Source organism: Diospyros lotus, chromosome 4, assembly GCF_014633365.1.
Source record: "Diospyros lotus cultivar Yz01 chromosome 4, ASM1463336v1, whole genome shotgun sequence".
Taxonomy (NCBI): Eukaryota; Viridiplantae; Streptophyta; class Magnoliopsida; order Ericales; family Ebenaceae; genus Diospyros; species Diospyros lotus.
This window is the reverse complement of record NC_068341.1, coordinates 40,344,952-40,366,062: the sequence shown is the minus strand read 5'-3', so window position 1 is coordinate 40,366,062 and position 21,111 is coordinate 40,344,952. Positions and strand designations below refer to the sequence as shown.

At 33.9% G+C, this 21,111-nt stretch overlaps 1 protein-coding gene across 3 annotated transcripts; it reads right to left on the bottom strand.

Moving 5' to 3' along the window:
• Positions 1-4,186: 4,186 nt before the first annotated feature.
• On the bottom strand, positions 4,187-15,355 carry LOC127798815 (OVARIAN TUMOR DOMAIN-containing deubiquitinating enzyme 12-like). 3 transcript variants are annotated; one of them, XM_052332430.1, is made up of 11 exons: positions 15,170-15,355; positions 13,730-13,915; positions 12,475-12,666; positions 10,365-10,438; positions 7,818-7,872; positions 7,631-7,705; positions 6,169-6,242; positions 6,001-6,049; positions 4,708-4,792; positions 4,533-4,589; positions 4,187-4,444 (listed from the first exon to the last, which is right to left on the bottom strand). In XM_052332430.1, exons 3-11 carry the CDS (start codon positions 12,637-12,639, stop codon positions 4,395-4,397), a joined length of 684 nt encoding a protein of 227 aa, XP_052188390.1. In that variant the 5' UTR covers positions 12,640-12,666; positions 13,730-13,915; positions 15,170-15,355; the 3' UTR covers positions 4,187-4,394. The 3 variants fall into 3 exon arrangements, with proteins under 3 accessions (XP_052188390.1, XP_052188389.1, XP_052188392.1); XM_052332429.1 differs by lacking the exon at positions 13,730-13,915; XM_052332432.1 differs by lacking the exon at positions 13,730-13,915 and having other exon boundaries at positions 12,475-12,663.
• Positions 15,356-21,111: the final 5,756 nt, after the last annotated feature.

The following is a 21,111-nucleotide window of genomic DNA, read 5'->3' as shown; positions in this document are numbered from 1 at the left end:
TGCTGATCAATGAATAGGACTACAGAGAGAAACTTCCCAGGGGGCGGCATTATCTACAACTGTTGATTTTGTGGGAATTGTTTTAGTATTGTTTACATTGTTAAATATGTGAAAACCATCTTATGAACTTTACTGAGATCCTCCTAAATTTGACGCAAGTTAGTGCGACATGAGAGAGCACCATAACAGAAGTCAAGTCATGATGACACCCTGAGAAAAGAGAAACTGAAACTGAAAAACAATTTTAACATAAAGAGATCTGCATTGTCCTGGTCAAGTATCTAATTTCTTGCCAAGAGACTCAATAAGTAAAACAAAAACATAAATAGAAAGACAACCATCATATCCTTTATGCAGTCACAAATCCAAATCATATGCAGAAAGAGACATACAAGAGAAAATCTATTACCTTGTTAGATAAAATTGTTTATGACGGTTGAAAAAAAAAAATCAACAATTTTTTACTAGACTGGATCACAATGTCCCGCGATAAATGAGAGAAAAATTAAAGCAGAAGCAGCCTACCCTACCCTTGCAACAAAGTGAAAACAATCCTGTAAGGGCATGGGCGATTAAGCCATGAAGAAAGGATGCCAAAAGAAGAAATCAATATTAAGAGACACGGGTATCACCCAGACTATTTCATGAGACTGGTGAATGATTAAATTCAGCATAAACTTCCACTCCAGGAATTTCAGTGTCTCAGCTGATCACACTTGGTCAACATGACCCTTTGCAAGACAGTGAAATTTAGGCAAGGGTAACGTCATCTTATGTCGAAGACTAGGATTTTTTACTGCAAAATGATTTGCCAAAACATCAAGAGATCTTATATGTATAATTTTTTATGCATAAGTGATCCCCCTGTGAAATTTAACCTACATGTAACTCAAGAGAAGTTACATTTTTATTGTGCTGTATTTTGTTCTTGTATGGTAAAGTGGTCTTCCTTTATGGTCGTAGGTCCATTATGTGTAATTCTTTTTTTTTTTTTTCTAAATGTTGTATTTTATGGTGTGCTGCAGTTGTTTCCCCACTATTCTGGGATCTTTTACCCCCGTGTTCTATAGACTTGAAGCCAAACAATCCATCACTGTATCATTTGTTTATTGGAATCGCCCCCCCCCCCCCCCCCCCCCCCCAACAAAAAACCGACCTAAAACAAACTTGGCATGGACTGTATAATGATGAATAGTTTATCATATTTCTGGAAAGGGAGGAAGTCGATCTGATTGAACATTTATGCACACTTGCCACTCCTATAGTTTCTGACATATTGTCTAGAAATTCTTTTACGTGCTTGGGAGTATGGAAACATTTGACTACAGTATTCAACTCTTTTTATTAATTTATGTGTTTATTTTAAGTTAATATGCTCCCTGCTGTTGATTTAACTAGCTCATAGAAATGATGGGGATAAGTTGGCACTGAACTGTAGTTGCTTATAGTTCCACCACAAAAGGGCTTTAAGCACTAGCAGTTCCCATTCTCTGTTGTGACTTGGACACCCCAATTGGGTAATATATATATTTTTTTGTTTTTAAAAAAAGGTAATTTAGTAATACCTTTTAGAAGAAATAAGTTGGTTTGGAGAGCCTTAATTTGAATATCTGCACACTTGCAGTAGTGTTCATTATGTTTGCTGATTACTTGGTACATTTGTCTGTTCTGTTTTCAGAAGAATAGATTTTTCATTTGCAAGAGCTTTTTACAACAGAAGAATGCATGAAAAAAAATTATTTTAGATTGGGCCTAGACAATGGCTTGTGAATCGTTTCCTGTTTGCCTACATTCTTGAGAAGATTTTTGCCAGTAGTGAAAATATTACTCAGGAGGGTTCTTGAAACGAAAAGCTGTGAAAGAATCGTAGTCTCCCCCTGTTTTAGCATTTTTATGTCATTGATGATCAGATTGTCAAGACATTGAACTTCACAAATAGATTGATTGTCCTGTAAAATACTCAATCTTGAATGTAATTGTTGCTCTTATTTGATCAAAAGATAGAACTTGGGCACTTTAGTTCGTGGATTACTGATAGATCTATTCATTGCATATTCCGGATGATAATTGCTAATAAATTAAATTTTGCTGTGAAGATATATGTCTTTTGACTTGAGATTACCGTCCTTGTGTGGTTTTTCGTCACTCGTGCTCTCGATTTCAACAGAAAAGGTAAATCGCAAGCGAACCTTTTACCCTTGCCTACACCGAGTATCGAACTCATGACCTATTGATGCTAACCCCAACGTATCACTTGCCCGCCACTTAAGTTATACCTTGGGGGCGAAGATATATGCCTTTTGACCTGCATTGAGGGATGCTTATTTCTTTGAAATTAGTCTGCAACATCAAGCACCCAAACGACCCTAAGTGGTTGTAAATAACTCTAAAATCCCTCTCTCTCATGTATGTATACAGACAACAATAATTCATGGGTTCTCATCTCGTTCTGCTGGTTCATCTCGACGAATTTTATTAAACATTGTGTACATGATGTAGAGCTGTGGTTGAGTTTTTGGTTTGAGGTGCATTACAATTCTCCCTTTTTGTGTTTTCAAGACATTCTCTTATTTTTTACACTGCATCTTTTAAATATCAACACCCAAGGGTCCAGAGCCCCCTTCTTTCTTTGTATTTGATATTACATGGCCCAGGAGGTCAATTCCTAATAGGCCCACAATAAGATAAAGCCCGCGAGTTCAGAAGTCTGTCGAAAAAAGGATTTTGGAGACCCTTTCCAATAGATCCACGAAGGAGGTTTTGAGAGACTCTCTTGTTGGGCATTCCATTGATACTTAATACAAATTATAATTTGCAAGATATTTTTTTTAAAAGTTGGAACAAATAATTTCAAGATTCAAGAGAACTTGTCATATGTCATTTACTGCCTTTATAAATAAGGGGTGACCCTTTCTCTTCAAGTACGTAAAAAATATTATATAATATATATATATTTTTTTTTTACTTTCGATAGATCTAATTTAGGCATCGGAGGGCTCATGCGAAAGACACCCTGCACCCTTTGACCAACTTTTTTTTTTTTACAAGTCTTCCGAAAACTAAAGACTCTCCTATAGCTATAAATTTATTATTGGAAGCAAGATTATCACTTTTAAGTATAATATCGTTGGTCTATATTTTATGGATTAGTGTGCAAAAATTTGTTGAGAGACTAATCAAGCAGAGTTTGGAAGCTCCTTCATTACTAGAGAGAAGTAGAATTCATTCAAGAAGTGTTAATATAAATTCATTTATTCTTTTTAGGAGCTCCTTATGCGAGTTATGCAAAGTTGCATCAACTTATCATCGAAAAATGTTCTCTAATTAACGGTTTGTAATCATCACTAACCTTAATTTTAATGGTAGCCGGTATCGTCATGTGGTGTGCTGCTAATGATCTGTAACTGTAACCATGATGATCATCTTCATCCTTCCTGCATACAGCATGAATATTGTCAAGGACCCGGGTGGGTGGGCTGTGATCATATCTTTCTAATGTTCATTAAGCATGCACAATTAATTAAGAGAGGGAGCTTCCTTAACAAAGTCTGTGTGTCTTTGTAATGGCGACTATGGGTGGCTCTCTGAAGTATGTTCCCATGCACGTGGGCAGGATCCAAGAGCCGATTTGTAAGAGATTCAATCCAAAGTTCAAACGAGTATTATTCTACAACTGATTACAAGAAGAACTAAAAATCCGGGGAGGATATTGTCTTGATTACAGTTTTATAAGTTCACCAATTCTATTTGATCGTATTTTACATTAATGTTGAGTTTTTTAAAGGTTTTTTCCACGACAAAAGAATAAGAAACAGCCCCTTCACCCTCATAAGCTCCCCATGCAACCATCGATGTGGTTGCCAAGAGTCGTCTGGGTCTGGCAAGAAAATAGAAACAATACGAACACTTATTTTCTTGCTTTCCTTTCTCTCAAAAGTTTCCAAAATCTTGAAACGAAATCAAATAAATGCTATTTTCTGTTTCTTTTTCGAAATAATGAAAGAAAAAAACAGTAAACTGAAAGTAGTGAACTGAATCATAACAGGATTTTCAAGGCTGATAAAAATTAAATTAAAAAAAAAAACAAGCGTTTATTGCTGCATTAATTATTTGTATGGTTTGATTGTTTATGTATATCTTTTCCTAGTAATGGTGAAATGCAGCCTTTACTTATTTGACATACACATACAATCAATAGAATCTATAACGAGAATATGTGACCGACCATATACAATAAATTGTGCTGTTGTATAAGAATAAACAAATATTCCTCACTTTGTCTCAAGACATCAACACATGGAGATTACTTCTTGTATGTTACTACAACTATATCAAGTGTACGTACATCTGTGGAAACTATACACAATGTAGCAACATGAACAAGTATTCACCAGCTAAAACAACCAGTGCTTCCTCTTCTGCTTATGCTGGTGTACGGGAGCCTCTGCAACACAAAACACATTTTTATCATTCAGTATTCTCCACCCCCTTCTTTTCTTTTCTTTCCTTCAACTTGAAAAAGCATAACCAACCTTTGATGTCATAAAGTGAATTGTAATGCACTTCTGACCAAAAACTCAACCACAGCTCTGCATTGTCAACGCAATATTTAACTTTAATAAAATTCTTGAGATGACCAAACAGTACAAGATGAAAACCAATGAATTTTTGTGCTAGACTTATTTCTAGCAACTTGAGAGAGCCTACCTCGTTTGGGTGCCTGATGTTGTGGACTGATTTCAATGAAACAAGTATCTCGGAATGAAGTCAAAAGGCATATCTTCGCAGCAAACTGCAAACACCATTTAACACAAGAAATTCTAATCACGGCACACTCACAAGCACAAGAATTGACATCATAAATCAGCACGACAACAAAACATCTCTCTCTGGGAGAGGGGGTGGAGTTCTGATTTTGGTGCTACAACTCCTGGCTTCATGGTTCTAGTTACCCAAGAGAAGCAAAGGACACGGTGCAACAATAAACGTTGGGCACCATTACACCAGATGTACAGTAAGTGACTGACTTAATTCTTGTACAACTATCACAATTATCCCTCCAACTCAGAGGAACAAACTGAGGAAGAGAAAGACGCTCCAACTCTCCCAACTAAAAATGAAACGCATTAGTGTTTTGCTCACAAAAAAAAAAAATGAAACACATTAATTGCTTGAAATTGGCTACATGAATCTATCTTCTCCAGTTGGCATACTTGGGGCATATACTTCTAGCTCAAAGGAATCATGTAATTCCTATGTTCAGATGGGTAACAGCATGAATTGTAACTCAAATACTTCTGTAAATTATTTAATTAGCTTAGGAATTTAAATCATTACCTAACTACTTGACAGCAATTACTAGGTATCACGGAGAACACCCAGGCATACTCAACTTCTCGTGCTTCCAAATTCCAACAGTGGTACTGTTCCAACTTTCCATCTGCATCTTATCACCCCAAATTTTTCCACAGTTTTACTTTAACTCTCATCAACAAATTTCTCTATTATTTTTACTATAATTAAGAAATTGCAAGTTTTTTAAAGAAAAAAAATGCAGATGTGAAAGTCATTATGCTCACTATCCCACCCCACAATGTAGCTGTCCGGATGGGCTAGTCACAACCACAGCATCTCAGTTTCACAGTTTTTAGTAATTAAGATACACCAGCAATTATTATTTCACATGCGATCAATACTTTTGGTTTGTAATTCAACTACCAAATAGTCAGTCATCAACACATCATACTATGGCTTCAAGGTCACAGCCACTTAATTCTTGTACTCGGTGTGAAAAACTCCTGCAAGCTCAATTGGAGGCACATTCTAGAATTACTTCCAAGTAAAGATTCAGGGATTACCACCTCACATGATAGTTGAAATCATTACTCACAGAATTGCAAAGGCGTCATTACTCACAAGTTCTTTTTTTTTTTTTTTTTTTTTTTGGGTGGGGGGGGGGGGGGGGGGGGGGGTTGAGTTTTAAACAGAACAATACCAGACCTTATCTGCTGCTGCTTGTAAGGTAACATGGTCACCCCATTCACCAGATCTGTGTTATACAGGACTAAGAGTCAGATCTTCAGGTGGAATTTAGTGTAATATTATTGAAGAATCCTGTACAGTAAGCATACAGCGGTAGAAGTAATGATTTTAAGTAAAGTATCCTACTTCGCCATTTTCTTGTAATACTGTTTGTACTTCATTGGAACATAGCCTTCATACAGGGAGCGGTAATCTTTAAGCTGGAAATAAAATGTCATAAAGCATTAGTAAAACAAGATAGTCCTGGTTATTTTATGTTGAATGCAGCCACCTAAACCCATCTGTTAGGCAGGTGTAGGAAGGTTTTATTTATTTTGGGGTGGGGGGGGGGGGGGGGGCGGTGCGGTTTGCAGTTCAGGTGAATACACAACTTCTAAGAACAATAGTTGGCCATAGTACAAAATGTTGCTGCTCCATACAGCAAACCAATTGACACCAGCATACTAGATGTCCCAACATCACGGGACTAGTTTGATTGATCCATGTATGTTAGTTTAAATTTATGAAAGATGGAATGCATCTTGATTTAGCAGCAGAGCAGCAATGGAAGTATTATCATTGTGATGAATTCATTGATAATCTGCTTTACCAGAAATCAGTGTAGGAAATGCAAAAGGTCATGAAAGGTTTGTTTTACTGGAATCATAAGTCCAATGATGCAACTGGTGAAGGTTTGGTAGTGAATTATTAGCAGTGCCGGTGGCAATTTAGTTAATGAAAACCATGAGTTAGTGGTGGAGCCAGTAGTAGTCTCTAGGGTGCCAATGATGATTACTATAAGGCTGCATCATGTTTCCAGCAATACTCTTGAAGCTTGCAATGGTAATGGGAATAATCAGGATTCGTTATAAATTACAGGTATGCATGATAGAAGATTGTAAAGTTGGACAGGCAGCCATACAAGAAAAGACAAAATAAGAAACAAAATCATAAGTAATAAGGTTATAATAATGCCTATTGAAGATAAGATGTGGGAGTCACGATTTAGATGGTTTGGATATGTAAGAAAAAAGACTAATAGATGCAAGTCATGCAATTGTAAGGTGGGTGGATGAAATAGAGAGAGCTTGTGGCAAAAGAGGGAGAAGAAGATCAAAGCAAACTTAGTGGAAAACCCTTTAAGATGACACATGCTATAACGGCCTTACAAAGGATACAGCTGTGGATAGAGATGGTTGGAGGTCTAGAACTCATGTAGCTGATCCAAGTTAGTGGGATTAAGGCTTGTGATAGTTGTTTTAGGTATGATACAGGACAACAGCTAAAGGTTATTGTGAAGAAGGGATCCTACCACTCAGGTTCTTATTCTGCTTCTCAACTAACACACTAACAGCAGTAGTCCAGATGCTACCACTCAGGGTCTTATTCTGTTTCTCAATCCTTACCAGAAGATTGCAATTAAGTTCCATTTCATTAAGGATTTTAATCTCCCTTTATGAAATGCCATCTTTAGGTTTGGGAGAAACTTTTGTACCCTCAGGAGTACAACACAAACCAAAACAGGTTGCAGGGGGCACTGTAATTCTAGCCTCACAAAATGCACCAGTATAAAAGATTTTTGGCCACTTAAGAATTGTTCTATAACAACCTGTTTCACGACCTCTTTGCGAACATGCTTGTGATACTCGGGCGACCTATACATCTGGTCTGAGAGAGCACGAAACTGCCAAAAGAAAAAGAGAATTGAATAAACATCTAATTAAAAAATAGTTACTACATAACTGCACAAACCTGACAATTCTCTATAATACGAATTATTACAGAACCACACAAACCTGACAATTGCCATCCCCAGAGACCTTCACTTCATACAAACCATAAACATTTAATCTGGAAAAAGAGAGAAAGGAAAACCACCTATTACCTTATTTTAAGGAAAAAAAAAGCTAAGATTATTAACATAATGATACATAGCTACCTCACTTAAAAACACAAGCTACATAATTTAAGTAAAGAAAGCATGAAACTGTGGTTCCTGAAGCCCTGTTAGGCACACTCATTTGAAGCTTTGGGTTCATGAACAATTGCATCAAAAGGATAAGAACAAACATAGATGGATTGAACAGAAATAATCTCTTTCTGAAACAAGCACATTTGCATGAGCATATGTTTATCACACCCACACATAAGGGGGAGTGAGTTGAGGGGTTATATTCTACACAAACCCCTCTTCCCAAAGGGGCTGATTTGGTAAATTTGACTTCATAGGTAACATTTGAGGAAGAATAGTGATCTTAAGAAACTGAAAGTAGTCCTGAAAACAATTATTTATGACACCCACGCACCCAACCCTTGCTGTATATTCATAGACTAACAAGATCTGACATGATTTATAGGTAATAATTTAACAAAGAATGACTAGCAAGATCTCACATCATTTATAGGTAACAATTTAACAAAGAATGATAATTCTAGAGTAATAATATAGAAAAGAAACATGTTGAATGCCTGAAAAATAAGGAATGGGAAGGACAATGCATTTATGGAAAGCACTTGAGACTTCTAACTCTTTCTCATGCAATGAAAGCCATCTCTAGAGTCAGCTGCCTTGCTGAGTTGGTTTTCTTTTTCTCGATATGTAAATAAGATGGATTTATTGAATCACGTCCAATTTAGATGCCCAAGTGGACTTATTTTGAAAAGTTATTGATATATATAAAGACACACATATATATATATGTATGTGTGTGTGTGTGTAATATAGAACTTAGCTTTAGGGAGGAAAGAGAAAGAAAGAAAAGGAAAAAGGCAATAATTGGCAGATTAGGGAGTGTCTTTTCTATAATTGAAGCCTCTGAAGCAAACTTTCTATAGAGTAAGATTCAGAAGGAGAGGTTTAGGAATAGATAATATTCTTATTAAGGTCTAGAAGTGCCTGGGAGATGTAGGTCTGGTTTGGTCAAAAAGACTATTGAATGAAATTCAAGAACTAAGAACCATACCAATTGTGTGGAGGAAAAGTTATATAATAACTTTATATAGAAACAAAGGGGGATATACTAATTATAAAACTGCCATGCCAAGAAATTAACAAAATCCAAGATGAAAGGAAGAAAAATGTCAGAAAACCAATTTCAGTTTATGGCTAAAGGATGAATAATCAATTTGTCAAATAAGGAGAAAGAGAATAAAGATTTCATATGGTTTGAACATTCTTGAAGAAACCTATATTAAGGTTCCTTAGGAATTAACATGGAAGAATTTGCACAGAACACACACTCACACACACAGAGGAACATATATTGTTGAAGTGATAAAAGATTTATGGAGCCACAACAATAGTGACGCAAGCCATAAAGGAAATCAATGCATTAAGCCCTCATCATTTTCATTAATTATTTATGGATGAAATAAGTACCATGATATTTGCTTTATTAATGGTTATTGTTTTAGTGGATTAATGAAGTATGGAAAATGCTATAAAATATAACTTTGGAGCAACAACCAAGAGAAAAGAGGGTTCTATGTAAATAAGACTAACTAGAAGTGCAACCAATTGAATAAGGCACTAAATATTCAGAGGCCTCGGGAGGGTCAGCTGTACACTTATCCCCTCATGGAAAGAAATGTTTTCTGTCATTTGAGGACACAATGGAAGAATGTCCACCATCACTACAAGGTACCCTTCAGACAAATACGAAGAAAAGCTTAACTGAAAAACTTAAGAATTGATGGTGTGGTAGTTGGTACAAAGTACAGAAAGTGAATAACTTCATACTTGTGTCAACATACACAAGGAAGAAGAATTCATATAGTGGACTAAGTAATCAATCTCTAGGCAGCATGTGTAATTGATATTAAATAAAGCAAAATGCAGTGAGAGAGAGTATTAGTCCATGACACTAAACATGATTGTGACTCTTTCAATTCCAAGTCTAAATCTATCCCGAGAGAGAGAGAGAGAGAAGGGGGGGGGGGGGATAGAGAGCTAGCTCTAACCCTTATTGTTAGCAATCTCCCAATCTCATGTAAAAGAGCAGCCGCCAAATTCTACAGCCCATCCATTTTAAGAAACATTTGACAACATGCAAATTTTGTAACTTTTGAGTCTATAAGGTTCTAAGATTCCAGAATTCATTTATAGGAGTGGGAAAAAAAATCATACTGTGACTTAGTGATTAAACAAAATATCACATGTCTACATTCTTTGGTGCACTTTTTTTTCCAGAGAAAAGACAGCTTCAAGACCCTAATAGTTTAGAGCCTAGTTAAAAATATGATGTGATCTAAATCTTATTTTCAGAAGCTAAAAAAGAATATGCAATACATAAAAAAACTTTAGCAATAAAAGTATAACTTTGCAACTAACATATGAGACATACCTCTGCAGCAACCGTTGGTGATCCAAACTAGCATCATTCACATTGGGGATGAATGAATTTATTCTCGGGATATGCTGAAAATTTTCAGAAATACCAACATTAGTAAAATATTTACAAGAGGTCATTACAAAACTGAAAACCTCTAGTAAAACTATAAGAGAACTACACATTCTTTTTTATGCAATTACTACACATTAATAAAAAGAATACACAGCTTGCTACCAAGGACAAACTATCCCAAAAGTTTTCTTTTAAATCAACACCCATGAGTAACATTTGGGTGTCAATATGCCAAATGATGCTTATTTCACAAATACCATCAAATTCCAAGGTAGCAGCATTCTTGACTTCAAAGCATAACCTGAAATAGTTTGAAACCTTGGAGTTCTATATAGTATTCAATTAGAAAATATAAGAAAAAAAAATGCAAATCAAAAGCAAAGGATGATGGCCTCAATTTGCATCTTAGTTCAGTTATTTGATGTTAAATAAGTTGATAACAAAATAGCCAAAATGCACAATAAATCAAGAATCACTTGCCACAATTTTAGTACACAACCTTTTACATTAATCATTAGGTCAATTACAATTATGTAAAATAAATATTATTTGAATGCCAACTGTATTCCTTGGTTAACGAGTTGATAGCTTTAGGTCCAAACCCAGGACCCAAGAGCAAAGTTGCAATGTGAAGGCACAGGCACCATAAAAGAACTTAGTTGACATACATGAAGGCTCTGAAAATTGGAAAAGAAAAATAGAACAAATTTCTTCCGCCATCTGGCCAAAAACAAAATTGATAAAAAAAACGGAGTATGTGCAAACATTATACCCGAAAGCAGGCTTGGACTTCAAACATTAAATAATAAGAATTACTTCTGCTGTGGATTTTAGTTTAATAAAGCATGAAAAAGGTCACTTTCAGTAAAGTGAAAAACAGATTTCTCATATTCATTTTACTTTTCTCTTTCATGTCAATCACTTTGCTAGTTAAAGGTTAACTTTGCAAATTGATGAATATCTAAGTTTTATGACAGATGGACACTTTCTATAACGTGTTATATTCAGGAGGAAACAGAAACTCATTGGACTTCTATCCCTGATAACAAATTGTTGAATTTTCTAAACTGTCATAAACACTTGTATCTAACCAGGTAAGAGATTTGCATCTCTCATATGTCACCTTATGCATATAATTTGAGTTTGTGATTGCATCATGGATAAGATGGTTTTCTTTCTATATCATATTCATGTGTCACTTCTAGAATCTCTTTGCAAGAAATAGATAGGTGATCAGTACACAGCGGACAATCTTTATGTTAAATTTGTTTTTGAGTTTTTGGGCAGGGTGTTATGGTGTCTGGTCTTGTGGGATGGTGCTTTCCCATGTTGCATTAGCTTACATCAAATTTAGCAGGATCTCGGTAAAGTTCATAGCATGGTTCTCACATATTTAACAAAGTAAAGATACTAAAACTGCTCCACACGTACAACAGTTGTAGATAATACTACCCTAGAAAGTTGCTCCTTGTAATTCTATTCATTTATGATCAGCATGTTTCTCATGGCCAAGTTGGGCATGCTCATAGCGTGACATGAACTTGAAATTGGTGTCACCTTCATTACAGTGTCAAGAAATCTGTAACCGGTAAGTGGTAATTACTTGAGTGAAGCTTATTATTGCACTTGATTCTGACTTTTCTTTCGTTTCTCTTCATCACTTGAAGAAGCTTGAGGTTGTGTGAAGTTATATAATGAGAAATGGAACTGAGAGCATGGGTGAATGTTCTAGCTCTACTTCATTAAGCAGTCAGCAGGATGTTAAGTTAAATGGTGCAGTGGAAGAAACTACAATGACTTGAAAACACATCATACATACAATCCAGAATGTGAGAACACTGCAGGCATGGGCTTAGTTTTTTGATAATTCGCATAACCCATGGACATTCTTATCACTGATGTGCAAGTGGTAATGGGAGAGAGAAATTCTTTAATTAGCACGTAAAAGAATTCCAACTGAATCCCCGAGGACATATTTATCTCGAAAAACTTAATCTGAAAGCAGCGAAATTCTAAATCAGAAGAGAACAGAGCCAATCAATAATCTTACAGGAACTGGTGCAAGGTTGGAAAGTCGTCGACCAACTGCCCCATCTAATTTCGCATACTCTTCAGACAGTACAACAGCAATCATCCTATCATCATCAACATCCCGTTGACTGCTTAATGAAGTTGAGCTAGAAGATTCACCCATGCTCTCAGTTCCAGTTCTCATGATGTAACTTCACCCTACGTTGAGCTTCTTCAAGTGATGAACAGAAAAAAAATAAAAGTTAGAACCAAGTGCAATAATAAGCTTCACTAGAGTAATTACTGCTTCCCATACATGGATTCCTTGACACTATAATTAAGGTGACACCTATTTTGAAGTTCATGTTAGGTTATGAGCATGCACAAGTTAGCCATGAAAAACATGGTGATCGTAAATGAATAGAATTACAGAGAGAAACTTCCCAGGGCGGCATCATCTACAACTGTTGAATCTGTGGGAATTGTTTTAGTATTGTTTACATTGTTAAATATGTGAAAACCATCTTATGAACTTTACTGAGATCCTCCTAAATTTGATGCAAGTTAGTGCAACATGAGAGAGCACCACAACAGAAGACAAGTCATGATGACACCCTGAGAAAAGAGAAACTGAAACTCAAAAACAATTTTAACATAAAGAGGGTCTGCATTGTACTGGTCAAATATCTAATTTCTTGCCAAGAGACTCTACAAGTAAAACATGTACATAAATAGAAAGACAACCATCATATCCTTTATGCAGTCACAAATTCAAATTATATGCAGAAAGAGGCATACAAGAGTAAATCTATTACCTGATTAGATACAATTGTTTATGACAGTTTAAAAAAATCAACAATTTTTTACTAGACTGGATCACAATGTCCCGGGATAAATCATAAATGAGAGAAAAACTAAAGCAGAAGCAGCCTACCCTACCCTTGCAACAAAGTGAAAACAATCCTGTAAGGGCATGGGCAATTCAGCCATGAAGAAAGGATGCCAAAAGAATAAATCAATATTAAGAGACACGGGTATCACCCAGACGGTTCATGAGACTGGTGCATGATTAAATTCAATATAAACGTCCACTCCAGGAATTTCAGTATCTCAGCCGATCAAATTTGGTCAACACCCTTTGCAAAACAGTGGAAATTAGGCAAGGGTAATGTCATCTTATGCCGAAGACTAGGACTTTTTTTTTCACTGGAAAATGAATTGCCAAAACATCAAGAGATCTTGCATGTATAATTTTTTATGCATAAGTGACCCCCCTATGAAATTAAAATACTTACATGTTTAACTGTTCCCTCTCTTAAATATGCTCTTTCTTGATAATATATGAAATATTTGTTTAGCCCTTTCTAGAAAAAGCTCTCTCTCTCTATGAACTTGAATCGAAAGCACTGCTCAATAGTGGTTACTGTCTACTTTGCTGCTCAGCAGGCTTTCTTCAGCAGTAGGAGTGTGCAGTAATGCGTCTGTAAACAAAAGAGCCAGTAATGATTGATGTTTTGAGTGGCAAAGAAGTTGCTCAAATGCCAAGCCATGATGGAATAATTGAAATTTAAAACACAAGTAGCAAAATTGGAACAAAATTATGCATGCCAGAAACAAAATCTAGAATCTAGCTTTTATTATATTATTAGAACTTTAGAAGATTCTCCTCATTTTTCCATTCCTTTTTGTAACTCTTTGACTTTCCTGCAGAAAGCCAAGTTCCAAATAGGCCAGGGGTCAGTAAGGATTGGGGAAAAAAAAAAGGTGGAGGCAGACTATAGAACCCCAAACAGCTAAATTGAGAAACAAGTTAACCCCTATAATAGAAATACCAGGGTTCAAACATATCACAGAAGGGAATTAGCCTTCTTCAAGAATCCGAATCACAAAATAGCTCAATCCTTTACATAGCTACAATATATCCAGCTGATCATAATATAGGTAAATAATTAAAAACTGAGGAGAAAAATAGAAAAGTGCAATATAGTGCTTACCTGCGCCTACAGAAACAGAAAAATCCGTGAAATGTGGGCATTCCAATCAAAACGAACTATTCAAACAGAAAAAGAAACACAAGTCTCGGATGTTGAACTTGCATCATAGTTTCAATCTCCAAACGCGGTAACAAGAACATTTTAATTATCTTGCAAATAGCCAATCCTACCAAACCCTAAACCTTAAACGAAGTTCAGTAAAATGCAGGCAATCCTACCAAAACCTACAAAGCCAAAGAGAAAACGAAAAAGAAGCCTTGGAGCTTGAATTTACATTGCAGAATTTAATCTCCAAACACAAACGAGAACTTTTTAATTTCCTTACGAATTCCAATGGGTGAACTTCTATGCCAATTTTTATAGGTCAAAAACTTACGCAAGACAACAGAAACAGAAAAATTCGGTGAAATGAAGGCAATCCGATCAACCTACAAAAACCTATAGAAAAAAGAAAAAGAAGTCTTGGATCTAGAATCCGTACCACAAAGTTTAATCTCCATTGCAACAAGATCATTTTAATTACCTTGAGAATTGCAATCGATACGGTTCTACGCCGATTCAAATAGATAAACAATAAAAAATTTAATGGGAGTATAACAGATTCCTTATGCGCGACTACAGAAACAGAAAATTTCAGTAAAATGCAGGCAATCCGATCAAAACCTACTAATTCGAACAGAAACAGAAAAAGAAGCCTTTGATCTTGAATTCGCATCACAAGAACAAAAATAGTTCAATTACCTGGCGATTGCAATGGATGAACTTCTACGTTAATTTTGATCGGGACGCGTTATCGTACACACTAGAGAAAAGAGAAGCGATCCTCAGACGGGGATCAGAATCGGCAGATGATCAAACTATCCAACTTTGCGTGCGAAATTTCTGATGTCGGTACAGTTAGGACTTGTATTGTATTACGGTAGTTGGTTGATGCCGACCCCGTATTTGAAGAAGCGGCGGAGAAAAATCGGGCCAGGCCGACGCGTTTCCCATTTTTGTCAAAATTTCATTTCAACCCTCAATTTGTCAGTATATTTAGTCTTTCCCCTTTCGAATATTCTGATAAGTCCTACCTTTCTAGTGCTTGACTTCTTGTTGCAGTTTCAAACGCTATGAAAGATGGTAAGTTCCATACAGCATCCTTGATTTTTGAGAAAAAAAGACACTAATTATGCATATATTTTAGAAAAAATATCAATTTCTTTAGTCATTAACACATTGCAACTATTTTATCTTTCTCCCTCTCTTTTTATTTGTCATATCTATAAAAAAATCTTTGACTTTCTTTTCTCATCATCAATTATCTAGTATAGCTCATCAATTATTTCCTCATTTCTCTTTTTTACTTATATTTTGCAATCTCAATGTTAGGGTTTACTTACGAACCCTAATAAGAGTTGTATATGACCCCGTAAATTCTCAATCCACACATATATATATATGTAGAAAAAACAAATAGCAAGTCTCAATAATTTTATCGCATTATGATAAGGTTCTATAATATTTCAATTATGAAACAATCGATTGTTCCAAGTTCTATGATTTTTTTTATTCTGCGATATCTCAATCAATGAATTCACCTTTGTTCTTTAGTGCTCCTTGATAGTATAATCAATTGATAACTTCAAAGTTTAGACTAAACCAAGAAAACAAATGTAGCTCTCGGAGTTTGAAAGATGGAAAGGATTAGAAGAATTTCAAAGAAAAATGACAAATCATGATGCGTGCCTTGAGCTCTAAAAGATTAGGTTGCTATAAGAAGATTTCCCTAGATCGAAAACAAAGAGTTTAATCTCAAACTCTAAGAATTGCACCTACTTTCTTAATTTACTTTAAAATTGGAGCAATTAGTTTGATTATTCCATCAAGACAAAAAGAAACATACACACACACATATATATATATATATAAGTGAACTCTATGGCTAGAAGATCGCATAACAAAAATCATAAAACTTGAAGCAAATTAGTTGTTTCATTCTTTAAAAGATCATAAAACCTTGTAGCAATGACAACAGGGGATGTAAAGAGAGAGAAAAAAAAAAAGAGGCTTGCATACATCATTATTATTTTGACTAACGAACCTTACCTTAATTAACAACCAAAAATCACATTTTTCTTTTGATCATCCCTTTTTCTTTTTCTATATATGTGTGCATATCAATTGAGAACCCTACCATTGGATTAACAGACATGTCTATTACTAGAAAAGATGAAATTTATTACAGAAGTTAAAGATAATACATGAAAGTATTCTTTTCTCTCTTTACCATTCTTTCATTTTCCTTTTTTGTAACCCTATTGTCATGGAAATAAGGCTTTGTGATCTTCTAAGAATAAAGTAATGATTACTCTAAGTTTTATAAGGTTTTGATGGGTGTCCCAAGCTCCAAGAGATTAGGTTATTGCAAAAAAAATTTATTGTATTGAAAATAAAGTTGTCCAATATTAGATTTTGATAAAATCAATTGATTATTCCATTGAAGCAATAAAAGAAAAAAAGTGAACTCCACGATTGAGAGATCACAAAACTTGGATTCATGTCAAAAAATCATAGAAACCTATCATAATGGTAATGGGGTTGTACAGAGAAATAGGGGTTGCATGCATTATTTTTATCTTTTTTGATATACCTTATTTTTTTCAGGAGCTAGCAGCCTTATCTTTTATATAATTATATAACAATGACACTACAATCCATGAGATATGGGTGAATTGGATTATTTAATATTTCAATTGAATTTTGAAATTTTGTTGAAAAAAAAGGATTTAGGGCAAATGATGGTGATCGGTGGAAATGTTCAACAAGATATATGGAATGAAAAATAAAATCATTAGGAGTTATAGTGGTTCAATCAAATGACCTAATCCACTACCTTAGTTCATCACTGAGAATTTTAAATATTTCACTATAATCTTCTATTTGATTCCAAGTAGGCTTACAACTTTTTACAATTAATGTATGCCTTCTAGCAACATTGGTAGGAAAATATAACAATAATTTGATAAGAGAGAATATGAAAGAGGAATCTCTTGGTTACAAAATCTCTCACAAAAATACAAGACTTGAATGCAGTTAATATAATGAAGGATCAAATCCTTTAAAAGAGAGAAAATTAAACACTTTGAGTACGAGTAGATGAACAATAAACTCTTGTAATAAATTATCTTAAGAGCTTTAAATGATCCATCAACCTTTTATTTATAATGCTTGATGAGTGTTTCTAAGAATATGGTTGTTGCTGGTAGTTAGGGACATTAAATGAGCCATCACAACTAGTCGTTGGAGAAGTCTGCGAGAAAAACGATTGACAGATTCTAAGAATTGATCAACAAGTTAGTTCAAAAATTGAAAAATCAATTGATAACTTGAAAAATGGTCGACCGATTTTGATGCAGTAGCTGTCGATCGCTTACGACCGAGAGCCACAAAATAATTAACTGCATAACCAGTCAACAGTTATTGAAGCGGGTCGACAATAAGAACCAAAGTGGTCGACAATTTTTTAAAACCGATCAACAGCTTGTTCTTTGCTTCTTAAAATATTTTGCTCCATTTTCTCCAATACTTTAAAATCAATTTTGAAACATATTTTAGGATATTATTTTGAATTATAAAACTTTGTTTTTCCAATCTCCAATATATTTTGAGAAAGACATGATTTGCATTTTGATGAAGAGTTGAAATTGATTTTTATTTGATTTCAAACTCATTTTATGAATTTGAATTAGGGCATAGATAAGAAATTAATGTTATTTTAATGATCAAAACTAAAACCAATAGTAAAATAACAATCTTTCTACCGCTATCTCTCCTTCTATATACATATAGGATAAATTAATTGTACACCCTCTGAACTTTGGCTATTTTTGCTTGGACACCCTTTGAATTTTAAAAGCCACCCAATCAGTCCTTAAATTTTCTAAATTAGCTACCACACCCCTATATCAATAACAACGTTAAGTAAATTAACTATACAACCTTAAACTTTGAGTTTTTAGCCCAAGCATCCCTATGAACTTTTATTTTTTGTCAAACTAGTCCTTTAAATTTCTTTAAATGGTCAGGACACCAACTACATAAGAAACAACATTAATTAAACTAAATTAAGTAAAAATTATCCTTAATATAGATTTAATTAAGTTAGATTAAGTCCAAATTTAGTATAAAATATAAAATAAAATTTGAAAATATCAATTATGATTTGCTAGAATCCGTAGTTGTTGACCGGTCTTTTTTTTTTTTTTGTCAATTTCTTTCCAAGTTTGTTGGAACCTATTTTATCAGCCTAAGAAGACGATAATTCATTTTATGTTTTGTTTTATACTATTTTGATTTAACTTGACTTAGTTAAATAGATATAAGTGATAATTTTAACTTAAATTAATTTGAGTAAATTCATTTCTTACATAAGTCAAAAAGTTCAAAGACTGACTTTGTGAAAGATACAAATTCGCGGAGTATTCAAACTAAAGACCCAAAGTTTAGGGGGTTTATGGTCGATTTACTCAACGCTATTAGTAAAAAATAAGGTATCGTGAATAATTTTTCAAAGTTTAGAGATTGATTGAGTGAATTTAAATTTTAATAAGTATTTGGCCCAAATGGTTAAAGTTTAAAAAATGTATAATCAATTTACCATATACATATTATTTGTTGATTAAGAACCCCCTCCCCCATCATTGGGTTGAGAGACATATCGATTATAAGAGAAGGGGAGTTTACCAAAAAAAAAAAAACAAACAAATGATGTATGCAAGTCTCTCTCTCTCTACCCATCTTTTTCTCTTTCACTCTTACGCGTTAAAACCTCATCGACATTGTTATAGAATTCTGTGATTTTTCAAGAATTAAGCAATTGATTGCTCAAAGTTATCTTATCATTCGACATTGGAGTTTGCTTAAGAAAAAAAATATATAAATTCTCAATCTATTGTCCTAAGTTTTGCATAAACCAAATAAACAAATGTAGCTCTTAGATACTAAGACTATATAATTTTGCTTTTGCTTCAAGGAAATCTTTTTGCAACAGCCTAATCTATTATAGTGTGTTTGATTGTACATATTTATTATAGAAAATATGTAATTATTACACATTTTCTATGAAAGCAATCAAACATTTTTAATTTATTTTATGAAAAATATATGTATGGTACAAACATTTAATTTTTTTTTTACATAGAATTCATTTTTCAATGGAGTGGGGTGATTTTTGTTTTCGAGACAATCATTATCTAGAATTAAACTCTAAATAATACAATCAAACACATCTTTAGAGCTTAAGCATCTTAAGATTTGTGATATTTTCTTTTGAAATTATTTTGTTTTCTTCATTCATTGAGTTATAATTTAGTGACGGTAGTCTAGGTTAATGTTGAATGTTTTAAAATATGTTTGGTTTGAAATTGGTCCCATCAAGTGGGGTGGTTTTAGTACTTGAATGATGATCAATTTCATACCAAATTAATCATTTTTGGAATATTTAAAATTGAGATTGATTGATGTCCTTGAATTAAAACTTTAGGGTGGAGAGGAATAAAAGAATTTCAAAGAAAAATACTACAAACCTTGATCGATATCTCAAGATCCAAGAGATTAAGCTATTGCAAGTAGATTTTCTTGGACCAGAGACAGAAAATATCAAACTTTGATAGGTGCACTTGCTTCCTTAGTTTATTTTGAGCTTCGAGCAATAAATTGATTATACTATTAATAAGACAAAAAAATAAAAAAGTGAACTCCATGGTCGAAAGATCACAAAACTTGGATTTATGCCTAAAAAGTCATAGAAACCTATTGTAATGGCAATTGGGTTGTACAAAGAAAGAGAAAAAAAAAAATGAAGGATTGCGTGTATTATTTTCATCTTCTCTGATATACCTTTGTTTGTCGAGAGTTAACAACCTCATATTTCTCCTGTTCATCATTCTCTCTCTCTATATATAGGGTAAATTAATTGTACATCTCCTTAAATTTGGTCTTTTTTTGTCTATACACCATTTGAATTTTAAAATTCATCCTATTAGTCTTTAAATTTTTAAAACTATCCATCACGCCCCTCTCTAATTAACAATATTAAGTAAATTGATTGTACACCTATAAACTTTGAATATTTTGTTAAACATCCTTTTAATTTTTATTTTTTGGTCAAATTAGTCATTTAAATTTCTTAAAAATGGCTAGAACACCCATTACATAAGAAACAAAGTTAATTAAACTAAATTAGTTTAAAATTATCCTTCATATCCATTTAATTAAGTTAAACTAACTCAAAATTTACTACAAAATAAAAAAGAAAACTGAAAAAGAATGACAATGGTTTGTTGGAATTCATAGTTGGTTGTTGGTTTCTTTCTCTCTTTTTTTTTTCTCTTTCTCTTGGTTCACTGGAACCCATTCCATTAGCTTGAGATGATGATAGTTTGTTTTATTTGTGATTTTCAATTAAATTTAACTTAATTTATATTAATAAAATAAATATAATGGATAATTTTAACTAAAATTAGTTTGACTAAATTCTTTTCTTACATAGGGTTTACAGGTGTTGTGCCATTCTTTGAAAATTCAGGAATTGATTTGATGAAAGCTAAAAATTCATGAGGTGTTTGGGTCATAGTGCTAAAGTTTAGGGGTTTTAAGGATAATTTACTTAAGTAATGTTTGTTAAAATGAGTAAGATAAGG

Coding starts and splice junctions, on each gene's coding strand:
- LOC127798815 (XM_052332430.1), bottom strand. CDS start 12,639: ATGAGAACTGGAACTGAGAGCATGGGTGAATCTTCTAGCTCAACTTCA. Junction 10,439..12,474: donor CCAACCTTGCACCAGTTCCT/GTAAGATTATTG, acceptor GAAAATTTTCAG/CATATCCCGAGAATAAATTC. Junction 7,873..10,364: donor CACCAACGGTTGCTGCAGAG/GTATGTCTCATA, acceptor CTCTTTTTCCAG/ATTAAATGTTTATGGTTTGT.